Source organism: Haliotis asinina, chromosome 3 (genome assembly GCF_037392515.1).
Source record: "Haliotis asinina isolate JCU_RB_2024 chromosome 3, JCU_Hal_asi_v2, whole genome shotgun sequence".
NCBI classification, from domain to species: domain Eukaryota; kingdom Metazoa; phylum Mollusca; class Gastropoda; order Lepetellida; family Haliotidae; genus Haliotis; species Haliotis asinina.
The window spans coordinates 75,863,353-75,882,101 of NC_090282.1; the positions used below are offsets into that span (position 1 = coordinate 75,863,353).

General features: G+C 37.8%; 1 protein-coding gene across 1 annotated transcript; it reads right to left on the reverse strand.

Moving 5' to 3' along the window:
• Window positions 1-9,320: 9,320 nt before the first annotated feature.
• Window positions 9,321-13,472, reverse strand: LOC137279036 (uncharacterized protein F54H12.2-like). The gene is made up of 3 exons (XM_067811521.1): window positions 12,291-13,472; window positions 9,805-10,044; window positions 9,321-9,326 (listed from the first exon to the last, which is right to left on the reverse strand). The coding sequence occupies exons 1-3, from the start codon at window positions 13,470-13,472 to the stop codon at window positions 9,321-9,323; spliced, it is 1,428 nt and encodes a 475-aa protein (XP_067667622.1).
• Between the last annotated feature and the right edge of the window lie 5,277 nt (window positions 13,473-18,749).

The window sequence follows — 18,749 nt, forward strand, 5'->3', positions numbered from 1 at the left end:
CAGACGAATACAATAGACATTCCACAGGATTACTCCTTAAAATCCTTAAACTATTCAGGATTACTCCTCCCTTCGAGAACAAAGCATTCCAGAGCACAACAATAGACATTCCTGAACACACCTCCCTATGAGCACAAGCATTCCAGAGGGATGAATCAAACTATTTAAACTATTTAACGATATCATTCCACATATGTATCCTAAATACAATAGCATTCCACAAGAACGACTCTTAACACTCTTAAAACTAGGCAAACTATTTAACCTTGGCATTTCACAAAGTGCTCTTTAACGCAAAGTATGCAAACTATTTAACGATGGCATTAGACAGATACATACTGAGTCAACTGAAACCGTTCAAACGATATGCGGTGAACAACCAAGTTATACATTAACCTTTGAGCAGCTCGTTAGCTTATATAGAGTGTTTGTTTTTAGGGGTTTTTTTTTTTTGTTTTTTGTTTTGCTTTGTTTTGTTTTGTTTTGTTTTTTTTTTGTTTTTTTTTTGTTTTTTTGTTTTTTTATTTTTTATTTTTTTATTTATTCTATTTTTTTTTTTCAGATCTATGATAGAAGGTAAAGGTTAACTTTATGAAACGTGAACATTCATAGAGTTCGGAATGTATCAAATAATGAATGAATAAACCAGACGTTGCTTTGAAAAACTTGAAATGCTCGCTGAGACATATACACAGAGAATCAATGTTCCCGTACGCTCTCGAAATTGATCGCCAAAACGCAGAAACAGGCGAAGTAACGCGTTCGGTTTGACCTCATAACGCCTTGGCAGTTGCGTTCGAGTGAATGTTTTACGGTTCATGGTCTATGAAATGGAATTGTAATGCATCAATAACATCGCATCATAGTAAAGTACAACACATTTAAGTGTGATGACACATTTTGTTCACCCATGTAACACTTGTTACTCAATGGAACACAATAAATGAATGAAACTTACCTAAAGTTTAACATAACAGGGTTTGCAGATGCACTCCGTTATCGTCTTTAGACAGGTCAAGGTCATGTTCATTTTTTTTTCAAAAATGGTAGCGTTAACACCTGTAGTTCCACCATACACTTGATATTTAAACACGGTCTCTTCCTAGTTGTGTCCTTAAATATTTCCAGATTGTCCTCTCCTCTATTCCTCTTCACTATCTTCTCTTTCTTTCTCCTTTGCTTAATTGTTTTCTCTTCCAATGTCTTCTGTTCTTTCTTAATTGCTTTCCCTCTCTGTCTTATCTCTTTCAGTCTTTTTCAGTTTCTGTTCTCTCTTGAACTTTTCGCAGTAAGCCTTAATTATTGGTTGATTTTCTAGTATTTCTATTTGACGATCCAACAAAGTAGGAGTCTGTTTTTTGGTAAATGTTTGGTTTACTTTCCTTAATCCTAGAACGTTAAAAAAAATCTTCCATCATACCAGCAGTAAACTGTCCAAACGTACAGAATATTCATCACACACTCACATCGTCTTTGACTCAGTATTTACCAAAACAGTGTTCTATTGAAAATATTTCAATCTACCTTGTGGTTAATTTGAGGGTTGAGTTTATGGGCGGAGGGGAGGACTTCTTTGCCAAAAAGAACGTGAGCTAGGTTAACAAAGTGTGGTAGCCGTCCATGACCAAGGTTTTGATATTTGTCATGCCAACGTCAGCAAGATTTGATATCGCTTATGTGAATGTACCTAACTTCTTGAAACGTGGACAATTTCTTTTTTGTCTTTAAGAATACACCCATCATGACTTGTAGTTTTTGTTGAAATCTATGTCACGATTCTCGTTTTCAAAGCTGCGACTGTGCGATATATAAGATGGTATAAACTTATACTAATCAAACGGTATGGCTTATCTCACCTTCACCTTCTGTTTCGGGATACGATTTCGCTATAGTTAAAGCAAACCATAGTATATCTTTTTGTTCTATTTCGTTCGAGAATTTGATTGATACCTTTGGATTTATTTTTTCAAAACTTGTGGAACATCAAAATTATAGTTATCCTTTTTCGTTGTACGAGAGAATTCAATTCACGCCCTTAAAACTAGGCAAACTATTTAACCTCAGCATTCCACAAAGCGCTCTTTAACGGAAAGTATGTAAACTATTTAATGATAGCATTTCACAGATGCATCCCGAATCAATTGAAACCGTTGAAAACGATATATGGTGAACAAACAAGTTATACATTAACCCTTGAATAGCTCGATCCGGTTAGTATCGTAAGCGTTCTATATACAGGTGTGTTTCACAGCTCTCACTAGTGACAAAAAACATGCCAACAAGTTTGTTAGCTTATAAAGGAATCCTTTTGTATAAGTTTGTAATCTTCTGTCACTATTCAGATCTATGATAGGAGATAAAGGGTTAACTCTATGAAACGTGCTCATTCATGGCGTTTGGAATGTGTTTTCAAATAAATGAATGAATGAACGAGACGTTGCTTTGAAAAACTTGTCATGCTCGCTGAAGCATATACGCAGAGAATCAATGTTCCCGTACGCTCTCGAAATTGAACGCCAAAACGCAGAAACAGGAGAAGTCAGGCGTTCGGTTTGGCCTCATAATGCATTAGCAGTTGCGTTCGAGCGAATATTTCCAGTTCATGGTCTATGAAATGGAATTGTAATGCATAAATAACATCGCATCATAGCAAAGTTCAACACCTTTAAGTGTGATGGTACATTTTGTCCTCGCATGTAAGACATATTACTCAAAGCAAAACAAATAAATGAATAAAACTTACCTAAAATTCGAACAAAAACGGGTTTGCATACACACTCTGCCGTTTTCATATCAGTGATGCTTTCTTTTTTATATAAAACTAATTCCAGTGTTAGTCTTTCCAGTTTCAATGAACATTCCAGTTTCACTGAACATTCGGTCTTTAAACACAATTTTCACATCACTTTTCAGGACAGGTTTCACATTCACATTACAGTTTTAGATTGGTACAATATTTCCATTGGAATAAATCAACAGGTGTTTTTCCGCTATAAATCACCAAAAGTCCGTTTTTCATGAGAAAGTGTCATTAAGATATCAAATCCCACACATTTCAACACGTTAAGTCGCAAATAGTTTTCATATCAGTCATTAGCTACATACATAGTGAGATTTCTTCTTGGCGTCATGTAGCAGTTATACAAACAAATTGTTCAAATACTGTGATGCCCTCGGAGCACGATTGAAGTGAGTGGAGTAGTTTTACAAATCGTTTCAGCGGAATCACACTCAGGGTTCAACTGGTGAAAAACCATAAGACATCTCACGCATGGTCGGTTTTATCGTTTGCTTCAGCCTTTCGCCGAAACAACAGGCTTTATGCAGTAACCGTTATCACAAACCGACCTCTACCCTGCGCATTTTATACTAACCGATAAACTAATGTATCACACGTTTTTGCCATAATGTCGGACACGCATAAGCGTTATACAACAAATATCACGACTTCTACTACAAACTTCAATAAAATGTACTGTTCAAAATGTCACGGACAGGATTTTGCAATAGGTTTAGTATGTAAGACGAAAAATACCCATGCATTATAACAGAGACCATTTAATAAATTTATTATATGGTCTCTGACTATAAGTGTCATGCCTGTTCTATTGATTTCACCTGCAACATTTGGCTTTGATTATTTATTGGTTATTCCTAACCATCAAATTTCTCTTTATGAACATACCATTCCATTTTCATAACTACTTTAGATCAAATCAGGAATTGACGAAACAACTTTTATCATTTTTTTTTTGGTTCATACTACCATTATTTTATGTCAAACATAAATTAGTTTCACTGTTAAGTTATTTACCACGTCTGTGGAGATAACCGGTTATATTAGTAAAAAAAAATTATGAACAGAGCCGATCGCTACGTGTTCACCACCACCTTCCTGAAACACCCATGTGCCAAAAGACATCCTGGTACCTATTTATGCTACATAGTAATCTGTCCGATTGATCATTTCTTTCCGATTCAGTGCTGTATCACGTTGCGACCCAGCCCAAGTCAAAAGAATGTGCCGACTCTCACCATCTTTTATAATCTAATGTAAAATGTAGACAAATGAAACCTGCCAAAGAGAAATTTCTCACGATTTGATATTGCAATGTTCTGGCACTTTCATAGAACTCTTTATCTCTTACAGACACCGCTAGTGCTTAGTGAAAGGAGCATGATATTGCAAAAATATTTCATCTATAAAAAGATCTGACTGTCCTCTCATTCACTCACACGACATCAGGCAAGCATACACATTCGTGAAAAGCCTAGCCTTGTCACACCGAGGATTCTTCATCCGTTCTTACATACAACAGAACGGTAAGCATTTTTACTGACTTTATTGAATAGTTTTGTCTGTTCCTTTTTAAGTATAAGCTCGTGTTGCATGCGATATTATACATTATTTGCAAATGTTTCTATAACTTCCTGTATTACCTTGATCGTTTATAAGTAGAGTAAGAGAAACATTGTGGCCAATATAAATGAGCGTTATGCTGAGAGTGAGCTATGAGACTTTTTATTATTTTTTTCCTCTCTCTACAGATCGTCAAGGGGTGTAACTTAGTAATTGATGAATAACCAATGGTTCCACACATTGTTGTTAGCCTAACAGTAGTTAGCCATGAGTAATTTCAGCACCTGCCCGGTGTTTGTTTGTGATCGTTGTCAGCAAACCTTTGGTCTTAAACATAATTTACTACGTCACCAAAGACATTGTGGTAGAGTAGACACTTTATATTCTTGTCAATTTTGTCAGAAGACTTTCAACCGAAAAGATAATTTGAATCAGCATGCTAAATCCTGTCGACAAAAAGTGACCTATCACCAACAATGTCTGCATTGTTTTCAACATTTTCAAAATGAATCTGATTATCTAAACCATCACTGTGCATCAAGTAGAGCTCCTGGTCTCACTTGCCGAACCTGTCACCAATCCTTTCCTACCTCAAAAGCATTCAGACTGCACAAATATAAAACAAATCATGACATGGTAGGGCATGGTAAAGGCAGGGCTAAGACAAAGTCTAAGCCAGCAACAGTGTCTGTAGCACCCCCTGATTCACCTCCTGTTTCCACTGCTCCTCCCGCTTCGCCTCGCCATCCTAGTCAACCCAAAGATCATTCAAAGGCATGTTCTAGTCAGGCTTTACGTGGTGATGTGAGGGAGTATGATTTTGAAGGACAAACGTCTACTGACGCATTAGAATTTCTAGTCCGAGAACAGAGTAATGTCATTTCAACCCTTGAATCAGAAATAGGTGAGAAAAAGGCAATTAAATGGTCTTTATGTTTACACATTAAAATGGAGAAACCAAGCGAAGATGCTCATTCAAATTATCACGAAGCCTACTTTAGAAGCAGCATGCAGATAGCCATGGAAGGGAGTGATTTGATTGAACAATATTTGGCCTCCATGAACAAAATGTTGCAAACACTAGACGATTATGAAGGGGTTCATTCAGGATTAAATGTTTCTGACATTGTCCTTTTGAAACTGACTGTGGTGAAGTTCGCTCCATTGAACGGTGGTACTTACATTCCACTTCCTCCAGCTCTGGCTAAACATGCGCACTGTATTTTAAATATTCAAAACAATGACAATGATTTATGTTTTGCTCTCTCCATTCTTGCCAAATTGTACCCAGCCACATCAAACAAGGAAAGAGAAACACATTACCTCCCCTATTTGAATAGGCTCAATTTAGAAGGGTTTTCTTTTCCTATGACATTGAAACACATTCCTCGTTTTGAACGGCTTAACCAGTTGAGCATCAATGTGTACGGTTTTGAAGATGGTACCTTGTACCCTATGTACATCAGTAATGAGTCGAACGTGGAGGAACATAGGTGCGTAGATTTATTGTTATTGTCACAAGAAAGTCAACCAGATGATTTTGAGGGAGTCTTGGGGTTAGAAGATCACGAGGAAGCCATGGATGTAGACAAGATACCCAACACACATTATTGTCTCATTAACAACTTGAACAGATTAGTTAGAAACAGAAAAGGTAACACAAACATGTGTTTTGTTTGTAGAAAATGTTTGTGGTCTTACTCATCTCGGGAAAGGTTGGAAGCTCACAAAGACTATTGTTTTAAGAAAGCACAAAGAGTCATTTTACCTAAACCAGAGGAAGCAGTGTATGAATTCGGTTTAAGATCACAAAGCAAAACTGAAAGAGCCAAGTTTTTGATTGTAGCCGATTTTGAAAGCTTGTTAGTGACTGAAGATGGTGATTCTTCACGTTTAAACCGCCATGTCCCATGCGGCTATGCCTACAAGGTGGTGTGTACCGATGAACAGTATTCCAAACCCATTCAAACCTATATAGGTGAAAACGCAGCAGAACATTTCATCAACAGCATTTTGAAAGAATATGATGCCATCATGTGCCTGTTTGATTCTGTCAAACCCATGCAACTCACTAACCAAGATAAAATTGTCATAGCTAATACAGAACATTGTGGGTTGTGTGGAAAGCCCTTAGGAACAGACAGTGTATTGGATCATGACCACTTGTCGGGGAAGTTCCGTCAAGTCTTGCATAACAAATGTAACCTAAATTTTCAGTTCAGCAAGAAGGTAGTTGTGATGTTTCACAATCTAGAACATTATGATGCTCATCTTTTGTTAGAAGTAGCACAACAGTTTGACGATCGTGAGATCACAGTGATACCTCATACCACTGAGCAATTTCTGTCCTTCACAGTAGACCATAGATTAGTGTTTTTGGATTCCTACAAATTTTTACAAAGTTCTTTGGATGCACTGACACAAAATCTGTTGAAAAAAGGTGCGGATTCTTTTGTGTATTTGAAAGAGCAATTTCCTCAGCATGTAGATTTGTTAACACGAAAACTACCATTTCCCTATGAACATATGGATTCCTGGGAAACGCTAAGCGAGACATGTTTGCCTTCAAAGGAAGCATTCTACAGTTCCTTGACTGAGCAGGGTGTTAGTGAGGATGACTATGCATTTGCCCATCAGTTATGGCAAACATTTCAATGCCAATCCATGAGCGACTTCATGAGATTGTATGTGACAGTAGATGTGTTGCTGTTAACTGATGTTATTGAAACCTTTAGAACTGGTTGTTTAGCTGACTATGGACTTGACATTTGTCACTACTATTCCATGCCTGGTTTCTGTTTGGATGCTGCTATGAAAATCACAGGGGCTAAATTGGACCTATTCACAGATGTAGACACTTACAATTTTATTGAACATTCTATTCGTGGTGGTGTGTCTGTCATTGGTAAAAAATATGCAGAAAGCAACAATGAACATATGAGTGACTTTGCTCCAGAGAAAGACACGTCCACTCTACTCTACTTTGATGTGAACTCGCTGTATGCTACTGTCATGTTACAACCGCTTCCTATAGGAAATTATCACTTCATTGAACCTGCAGAGTTCACCACCATAGACTGGACAAGCATCGAGGTAGGGGGAGAGTATGGGTACATTCTGGAAGTCGATTTGTTATATCCCAGTCATTTGCACCACGTTCATGCAGCTTTCCCTATGGCTCCAACGCATGATGATATCCCATTTGAGGAGTTATCCCCTACACACAAAGAGCTTCTCGCTCATTTTAACAATCGACCCATAGATAAACTTCCAAAGAAATCATCCGGTAGAAAACTTTTTTGTACCTTGAAAGATCGTACGCATTATGTGGTTCATTTTAAAACCTTGCAGTTGTATTTGAAACATGGTTTAGTGTTGAATCGCATACACAGAGTGCTAAAGTTTAGCCAGGGTCCGTGGTTAAAATCCTATGTGGAACTCAACTTGAAAAATCGCAAAAATGCAAAGGATGATTGTGACAAAGACCGTTACAAATTGATGAACAACTGTGTGTTTGGTCGTTTCTGTATGAATAAACGCAAACACATAAGAGTACACTTGGTGACACACAGACCCAAACTTCAAAAACTGGCCTCAAAAACCAATTTCAAACAGGTTAAAATTTATTCAAAAGACGTGGTTGCGGTTGAATTGGAAAATTTAAGTGTGCATTTAGATCAACCCATTGCTGTCGGTTTTAGCATTTTGGATTTGGCTAAATATGAAATTTATGACTTTTACTACAATGTGATGCAAAAGGAATATGGACATGAACATTTAGATTTGCTCATGACAGACACTGACAGTCTCTTTATGCAAGTCCATGCCCCTCCACATAAACCCCTCCAGGACCCCTATGTGTTTATGAAACAGAATCTCCATTTATTTGACACTTCCAATTATGCTCCCAATGACCCAAAGGGGCTCTATTCCGATCAAAACAGGAAGGTGACAGGCAAGATGAAGGATGAAGCAGGTGGAAACATCATACTTGAATTCTGTGGACTAAAAAGTAAAATGTATTCCTTCTTGATGAAAACGGATAAGGATCTTATTGAGAAAAAGACAGCCAAAGGTATTAAAAAAACAGTCATCAAGAAATTTCTCAGACATAAGATGTTTAGGGAGTGTCTTTTTGACAAAACAGCTGTGTCATGTTCTTTTCATCTCATTCGCTCTTTCAATAACGTCTTGTACACACAGAAACAAAACAAAGTGGCTTTGACCTCTATAGACAACAAGCGTTATGTGCTAGAGGATGGGATTCATAGTGTACCTTATGGTTATTCATCAACTGTATAGTTACTCACTCACTGCATCTGCACGAAATATGGATTTTTACAAGTCCTAACAGGTAAGCTATATGATTATTATGAAAAAAAAATTTTTTTATTAAAATTTAGAATCGCATTGAAATTTAAAATGTATAGTCATGTCATTATGTTTGTTTTAATACTAGACGTGTTTGATTTTATTTATTTTCTATTTATTTTTACAGGATGAGCAAACCAGCCTACATGTGTACAAGCTGCGATGGCTTTCTACCTGTGGACGCAAATGGTGAAGACCGATCGGGTCTCTTTACCTGCGTATACTGTGGTACCAAATTAAAATATACGTATCATAGGTTCCTGACGCATACTGGCAAATGTGTGGTCAGGAAGGCAAAACTGAAGACAGCCCATGCTTGCACTTGTGGGAAGATTCATCATAATGACTCATCATAATGACTAACAGAAGTCAAACTTACACTTGACAAGACAGCGACTGGCTGAATGTATCCTATGTTTCGACTAGCTGAATGTATCCTATGTTTTGCTGCAAGAGCAAAACATGAACACTATGAGTGGTTACTTCAAGACTACAAAGTGAACACTATGTGTGACTGCTTCAAGACTACAAAGTGAACACTATGTGTGACTGCTTCAAGACTACAAAGTGAACACAATGTGTGACTGCTTCAAGACTAAAAGGAGAACAAACATAAACACTATTGTGCTCACATTGTTTATTGTCACAAACTATACATAGAGTACATAGAGTTTGAGGTTTCAATAAAACGATTCTAATGTTGCCAACCCTGGAACACCTTTGGCAGCTTTACGTTTCACAAATAAAACATTTCTATGTATCTTGGTTTTGTCTTTCTTTTTTCTTCCAATACATTTCCTGAAATGTTTGGGCAAATGTAAACGCTTTAATAGTTTAAGAAACTGTTTATAACCCACTGGTGAACGCCTACTTCGCGGTGACAGGATAAAAAAACGAATCAAGTTGACAATGTTTGAGTTTTGCAGCACATTATTATTGTTTCCCACAAGTTGTAAATGTTCATCTACACACAATTGTCCTTTTTTAATGTTGTTTTTCACAAACAGCCACATTGACATCAATTTCCCAATGGTTTTAGTAGAAGAAATGTCCTTGATTAACTGGTCGGGAACTTGAAACAGGAGTTCTGTCTTCTTGTTGCATACAGGATTATCAGCCGGTTGTTCCGAGTTAGCTATCCCTTGTGAATCATCATCATCATCAACTATCTCATTCACTTTCTGTGACTGAGCTGTCTGAAGAGCTGTCTGATGAGCTGTCTGTTGAGCTGTCTTTTCTTTTTCTTCTTGTTTGGACATCAACCTCTGATAATTCTCTCTCGTCAGAAGAATCATGGGCTTGCTCATTTTGAACTGAGGACAAGTAGGCTTGGTAGTTCCTTATGCAAATAGGTACAATTGAATGGTAGGCAGCGATGAGCTCACGTTTCCTGTGTCTGCTGACACTCTTACTGCCTAAGATTCGAATGACAGACTTATGACGTGACAGACGGTTTTTGTCACCTGGTGTGAGTGGTATCTTTCCAACAAGGATATTATACACCAGTGTAATCACTGACTTAAACTGTTCAGATGAAGCATGCGTCAACATAGCTTTTCTCTGTGCAGAATTAGCTTGTTCTAACATCATAAGAAAAGCCCAATGCTTTTGCAGCAGACCGCTCATGTTGATGTTGTAGGGTAGCTGTTCCACGTTCAAAGAGAGCTGACTGTAGAATGAGTGAAGTGAAGTGAACTGACTGTTATATTGACTATATAAATTAATTCAAAGTTGTATGTGTTCTAACCTTCCTTGTTGGTTTTGGGTTCAGACACCATGTGGATATAAGCACAATGTGGAGACAGTCTAAAATGTTCTGCTAATGGATCATCTTCGGCTATCCACGAATGTACTCTCAGTGCGCATTGGAAACAGTAGACCTTGTCAGATTGTCCCGTATAGATAAATCCTGCTTCTGCCATGACTTTTGGTGGCTGCTTCATTTGTACTGGCCAACTGTTGAAAGACTTCAGTCTGTCACTAAACTTTTGTCCAAACCTAATATTATTGCATGGTATTTCAATACAGTCTGCCACTAGGTTATCAAACGGTCCGCACACATCCATGGCTCTGTTCGGTATGAAAGTGAAAAGGATGAGACGTGGCTGTATATTACCTTAGTTATGTCACTCTATATCTGTAGCAGATACACTGTACACACCTCATCAGAGAATATACCTGTACGCAAACGACCATACTGTTCATCTGCATAGGGCGAGGTATCCATGACCAGATAACCATATTTCTTTCTACTTACAGCATCTTGAAAAGATTCGGTGAAATATTTAGCCTGTCCTGGAAATATTTGTGATGCTAAAATTTTATACTCATGTGCCGAACGAGGGTTAGACAATAACACAAAATAATGTGTGTTCAGTGACATAGTTCTGTTACATTCCCCCTTTGGATACGCTGATTGTAGAATGTTGATAACAGAAATTCCCAGATGGTGGGATAATGTGGTATATAGGTGTAAAAACAGCTGACTTTTACACACTTGTTGCATGAAGTCATCTACTACCAGGAGACAATGTTTATCCGATTCTAAAGAATATGAATTTAACTCCTGTTCTGTGGGAAGGACATCTTGAAAACGAATATTGGGAATGATTCTCTTGAGTTCACTATAGACATCCTGCCACACAGCATAGCAGTAAATAATCAATTTGGGTGCAGGATCAAACATGACATTGGCATGTCTTAACAGATGTGAAACCCAAAAGGTTTTACCACTTGACGATCCACCTATTACGGATATGGTTGTAGGCGTTTTAAAAGGCAACAGACAAGCACTTTCATCCATGATGTATCTTGGTCTGCTGTTCAGTATGAAACTGAACTTACTCACCAACACAGAGGGTATTTATACATAACAAAACATCATTTGAACTAAATCTAATTATTTATTTATTTATTTTTTATTCTACATGGAAAAAAACATTGTACATCATTGTCAATTAAAACAGGAAGGAGTACAGTATTTGAAATAGTTGCATATATACTGTGATACAAAAGTATCATTCCATAGGAAGTTCCTTACATCAAACTGATGAACAATACGCTGAAAACTCCAGTGAGCTTTCAATGTACATAACAGATAATACAAACAATAGAACCCACACACATTGGTATCTACAGATTGTATCTGTTCACTGTTGTGCAAGTAAGATCTAACATAGGATTTTAGGTACCTATCAAATACAGCATCAATGGGTTCTGATAGGCTGTCAAACAATTCTGCTCTATTTCCTTTGAAATACATAGCAACCCAGTGACGACCTTTCTTTTGACTACAGTCTGTATTTACAATTAGTCCAACTCCCCTTCTTATCATGGAAGATGTCAGTACAGGCAAAGTGTCTTTAGCATACACTCCCAGGACGTGACACTGTAAGACAGGATCGCACTGTATGGAGCACTTCAAATCCGAAGCTTTCATGTTTTACTTGATGTACACATTTCGCGCTTTATCAATTTCTATGATGGAATTTCTTTCACTCATGATAACACAACTCAATGTCTTAGTCAAAGCAGATTTGAATTCAATTTCAAGTCTCACATTTCCCGATTTCACAAGATTGAGATAATCGACATCTACTTCATCCAGTTGGTAAACAAAAAGAGCACTGCCAAGCAAAAAGTCCTTTCTTGAAATACCATTGCCCTGGTTTTGACACCAAAGTTTCTGGCTATCAAACAGGTTGAGATAGGTGTCTGCATCGTCTGCACTTGTAGCTCTCCCTGGGACACTGACTCCGTTCACATACAGGTTGATCGTTTTAATCATACCCGATTGAAAGTTGAAAGGATTCCCATCATATTTCCCATTAAAACTGCCGCTATCAACAAATGCTACGATATATCGATTAGCAATGGGATTGGAGACATTGTCAATGGTATGTGTTAACTGAGAGACGGGAATGCTAGTGACCTTCACCTCAGACTTGACGAATGGATAGAGGGCATTAGAGTTGTTCTCAAACAAGGTATTGTGAGCTATAATCAGGGCTGGGTTGACATTCAGTCTGCAGACTTTCAGATAAGCATCCAGAAGGGTTATAGTGAATTTTTTGTTGGCCACACCACTCATGAGACAGAAGGTAGGAGAGGATCTGTACAATTTCAAAGTCATAGGTACACCATTAATCATGTATCTATTCATCTCAAACACATCTTCAAATAAGTTTCCAGACATGGTCATCTCTTGACTCAATTTAATGAACTGTCCTCGTGCCATCAAGCCCGTGTTGCTTCCTGTTTCTGTATCCGTTGATTCTATATCACTGTTCGATTGTCCTACATCTTTATAAAACAACTGAGAGGTTAACTGAGTTGTCTTTGCATCGGCTCCAAAATTCAGTAAGGCTTTCATCATGCTCTTGTACGCATAATGATTGTTTGTGGAAGAGACCAGTGTGTCATTCAAATAAACTGAAACCTGACTAAAAAGCGACTGAAGAAACAAGTTGACTGGAGCCACGTGTTCCTTGGAAAGCAATATGCTCCCATCATTGTGAGTGACCTTGAGTTTCACGTGCAATCTTGTCCTCTTCAAATCAAGGTAGTCACTGCCTGTGTTAGAAATACTGAATTCCAAAGGCGCTTCGTCGTTGATTTGACTCACTGGACGTACATTTTCATAGTAATGTTGTTGAACACATGTCTGAAATGGTGGCAGTGAGAACAAATTCAGGGATTCTGGAATTATCTCATCGAAGTGTTTACTGGTGAGCAGCGACATGGTGTTAACCAAAGATATCGTTTTCGTTCACTGGTGTGCTCTTGAACACACGTGCTGTCTTGGAGGGGGTGTTGCTTGTTAGACGTATCCTCTTGGTTGTGACCACGCGTTCCCCTGCAGCTCTTTTTAATGATTTCTGTCTCTTCTCTTTAGCATCTGCTCTTTCCACCACACTTTGAGGTTCAGAAGTGACCTGCAGTTTGACTTTAACTTCTTTTGATGCTTCCTCAGGTTGATCAGATGAAATGAGCTTAGGTTGTGGTTTTCCATTCACCAGTTGAGAACTACCTGCCATGTGTTTTTTGAAAAAAATCTGCCATTTGTTGTAATCGGGTACATACAAAGGTAACGTCTCCATCTTAGGCAACAAAAGGGTAACGTCTGAAGTGAAGTGTTAGGTGAGTCTCCTCTTTCAAGAATGACAGTGAAGTTCCATCGCTTGCTTTTATACTAATTTCTATGTCAGGAGATTCTTTCACCATCACATGGATATTGTATTCATTAGCAAATGTAAAGTTAGGTCCCTCCCTCAGGTCTATGCGTCTCAACAATGGTAATTGAGTCTGTCCTACCAATGAACTATCGCATAGGTTACACAACACATCTATGTAAGGATCATTCATATGAGTGAGATCCACCTTTCCAAAGTTTAATTCTGTCAAGCTGACTACCCAGAAGCCATCAAACACCAACCTTTGATTCAGTTTCACACGAAAATGATACGGGGTGTTGCCTTTGAAGTAATCTTTCCTCGAGTCTGAAGACTTCAGAAACACATAGGTCTCCATTACAGATTTTTCAATTGACTTTCCTCCACATAAGAATCAAAGGAACTGGGCCATCCTAACCATCGAACCAAAGCATAAGTCTTTCCATTCATACGTTTCTTCTTTAAGATCTTTTCCACCTGCCACTCAATATCTTCTGCTTTACTGACCTTCTGCAATTCACTGGTATAAAAAGTACCTTGGATCATTTCATCATGAAAATCTTTGACTTTGTACAGTGGAATTTCCTGTCTTTTAAAACGATGAGCTATTTTGAACAGTTCTTGTGTCCACTTCAAGTCAAGTTCTTTGTTGAAAGGTCTCTTCAGATATGGAATGCGAACAAGATCTCCTACTTTATATTTGAACTTCTTCCTAGGGTGCAGGCTTTTGAGGTGTTTCAACAAAGGTTTGACATACACATGTTGCCAAACTTTCAATTCATTGTCCTTATTCACTTGTGCAGGTGATAAATTAGGTAGAGAGGAATGCAACGTATGATTGTAGTTGTGCACAAGTTTAGGTAAAACATTGATGTAATGTTTGGTATTGTTGTGAGTCATGTAGCGTGTAATCAATGATTTTAGTGTTCTGTTGAAACGTTCTACATAATTACTTTTGATGTTTTCATTCCGCGTAATGGTGTGAGTGATGTTTTTCTTTTTCAAATATGACTCAAAGCCTGCTCGAAATTCTGATCCAGCATCTATGCGAACCTTCTTTGGTTGTCTAGTTTTCAGTATTTCTTTGAAGGCTTTCAACACTGATTCAGGTTTCTTGTTTTCTAAAGGTAGCACAAAAGCATATCTGCTCAAGATATCAATAGCCACCAGCAAATATCTGTCACCATCATTCTCTTTGCTATAACGAGAGAGGTCGGCCAGATCCACATCAAACATTTCATTCATATAATTCACCCTTACTTTTAACCTTTTAAATCTATGCTTGACTGGTCTATGTAAACTATAGGCGTCTTGATTCTTCACAAATCGTTTCACATTCCTCAACCTGATATGTTGTTGTTTTCTGTTTTTCTTCAATTCATCACGTAGTTTTGATGGACCAAAATAGGCTCCAGGATTTTCAGCATTGAAATAATACTTTTCTATGGCTTTTTCTTGCTTTAACATGCTGTTCTTCTTCTGCGAACTCATGTTGCACTGTGGAAACTGTGGCTGGCTAAGAAATATATAACATGAAACAGCATTGGTTTATTCATTTTATTTGAACATTCACTAAAGTTTGTTACGATACATAATGATAACTGTCATGATGAAAGCACTACTGTATTTTACACTGATAGAATATGACCTTCAAAGTCCTGTGATACCATGTCTTCCATCATTCCCTCTTCATCGTAGTAGCACATACAGTTCATGAGATCCATACAACACACATGACACTGAATTTGTCCACTATTACAGCTCATGTAACGCAACCTATTGTTGTAACGGCATACACTGCAACGTTTCTGAAGAGGAGTAAGTTTGTCTTCCTGATAGAGATCGTCCGTGATTCCACTGGATGAATCAACAGCTGTTATGTCTGTGGTTTGTTTCTCTTTTCGTTCTATGTCCTCCATGAGTTGAGTGTAATCCAACCACCAGTCATCTATAGTAGGTTCTGTGGTAGGTTCTGTGGTAGGTGTTATGGACTGATTCGTGAGGGATGGAGTTGACACTGCTTCATGATCTTCTCCCCTGTTCCTGAACATGACAAATAAGATTGGAGAATGTAGAACTGCAAACACAGTAACACGTATATACATAAATGAAAAGCTATTCCAAATGATATTCACAGTGATAAACTATTCGCTTACTTTGGTTGCATAGGAGTGGATTTCTGCTTCTGACCTCTTTTCTGTTCCTTCACTTTCCTTGGCTTCTTAGCCTTAGCAAGACGTTTGTTGGGTGATTGACGTTTTCTGTTACTTGAATTTCTATCCTCAGAGGTGGCAGCAATTTTTGAATAATCCAGCATCAAGCTCATGAGAGCTGGCGATAACGAGGGGAATTTCTGTTCTAGAGTCTTCATTCTCTGGAACATCTCTGTGTATGTGGTTTTATACAACTCACTTGTTCGCATCATCGTTTCGTGCAAATGGAGCTGAGTGTTAAGAATATCCTTCATTTCTTGAAACATACTCGAGAGCAACTGCTCTGTTGAAAAGTCCACATGTTGAAGGTGAAACATCTTCTGTGCCATATGGATTGTGAGCGGAGGTGTTTTTCTGAAACTTGTTCGCTTGATAATGACGATGAAACTGATTTGAAATGTCTTATACTAAAGGTGCGTGTAGGCGCTGATTGGATGTAGAGTAGTGCGCATGCAGTTTGGTTGGTTGACCCTCTACATCAGTGGAATATTTTATTCATGTTTGTTCACCGTGACATCAATAGATTAAATGCTTTCAGAAGCTTTAAGAAACACGTCACTAGAATGCTTATTCGTGTCTTCTGGAATGTTTTTGTATTCTATTGAATGCTTTGACTCATTCCTCTGGAATGTTTGTTCACCCGTGACGTCTTGTGCTCAGGAATGTTATTGTGCTCTGGAATGCTTTGTGCTCATAGGGAGGCGTGCTCAGGAATGTTATTGAGCTCTGGAATGCATTGTGGGAGGATCAATCCTGAATAGTTTAAGGATTTTAAGGAGTAATCCTGTGGTATGCGTCTGGAATGCTATTGTATTCGTCTGGAATGCTTTTGTTCTCTTAGGAATGCTATTGTCTGTGCTAAACGGATTACTTTTCTCCTACTACACTGAACTCAAAAGAAAGTGTAAAACTCACACAAAGCGTTCTAAAACACCTTTCCAGTTTTGTCAAATAATTAAATCAACAAGAAAGAAAGAAGTTATGGAACTATAACCCTCAAGCATCAATGGCGAATCAGATAAGATCGGCAATATTTCATATTTTTCTCACACCTCAAATACACCCTAACATTTTGTTTTAGATTAGGGATCTATTTCTATTACTTGCAAACACATTTCACCTGATAGTATATTCCCCTCATAAGAATTAAAGGTGTATGTGAAAGATGTTTTTGAAGTAATAACTAAAAACACCCAAACAACGGCGTTTAGTATTTCAATGGCAGATCAGAGCAGATCGGCGATATGTCACATTTTTCACACACCTCAAATACACCCTAACATTCTTTTTAAGATTATGAAACTATCAATATTACTTGCAGACACATTTCACCTGATAGTACACCCCTCATAAGAATTAAAGGTGTATGTGAAAGATGTTTTTGAAGTAATAACTAAAAACACCCAAACAACGGCGTTTAGTATTTCAATGGCAGATCAGAGCAGATCGGCGATATGTCACATTTTTCACACACCTCAAATACACCCTAACATTCTTTTTAAGATTATGAAACTATCAATATTACTTGCAGACACATTTCACCTGATAGTATACCCCTCATATGAATTAAAGGTGTATGTGAAAGATGTTTTTGAGGAAGTAACTAGTGTCACATACCAAAGTAACCACAACAGAAGAATAGTTTGTTTTGCAAAACTTTATTCCTCCCCTTAAGATATAAGTAACCCCAATACCTATACTAAACTAATTCTACAGGTGCAAATACAACTAACTAATCTAATTACCTAACCTAGCTACATATACAGTTCTGTCTACCACTTATATTGCTAAAGTTCTAATAATACTACTACTACTACTAACTACACTAAAATCCTAATACCCTCACTAATATAGATAATGATTACATATAATCCCAATCAGAAACTAAACAATTGAACTAAATAACAATAAAGGAATTTTCCACTCAGAGAGAACACTTTCTCTTTACAATGTAATCAGAATGTCAGTGCACTTTGGTTCCACTTGGTGACGTCATAGTATTTGTGTGGTATCCCTCACACCCAGGCGATGGTTTCCCTCACGGAGTTTAAGGGGCCTGTGTAATGGTTGATGGCTGTGCCATCCACATCTCACATTACTAGGAGATACATGCTCCTTGTACAACAGGGAAGACTCTTGTCTGTCTCCTTACAGGCGGAGATACTACCCCTCTCCTTACTTTAAGGATAACCGGCCAGTTCCGGGACACTACAATACAATATAAGTAACTACAGTTACTCAGTAAGACATGTGTCAATGTCTTATACTTTATGCATGTACTTTACTCCGATTTACATATTTGAAAGTGGAACAGTTTTTGTGGAACGATAACATTCAAATTTTGAATGGCTTTGTGGCTATATAGTGTTACAATATGCACATATATCTAGAAATACTACATCAGTAAAACAATTTCTTGCTACATCTACTCAATCAATAAATACAAAAGTAATAATGATAATAAAAACTTACGCCAGCCAGCGTGAGATGCAATCCCATACAAAAGTTGAACCCATACAGGTGAACACAGTGGTGATTCTGGCTGACTGTGCAGATTACTACCCTTCCTCACTATTTATATTGACCTCCCATACCCAAGCTACTCAACACCTCTCTATTGTTTACAAATTAACA

What these genes read in the sequence shown, in the direction of transcription:
- LOC137279036 (XM_067811521.1), bottom strand. Translation starts at nt 13,472, where the DNA reads ATGTCGCTGCTCACCAGTAAACACTTCGATGAGATAATTCCAGAATCC. An exon ending in ATCTTGTGAAATCGGGAAAT is followed by an intron (nt 10,045 to 12,290) that starts GTGAGACTTGAA and finishes ACTTGTCCTCAG; the next exon opens with TTCAAAATGAGCAAGCCCAT.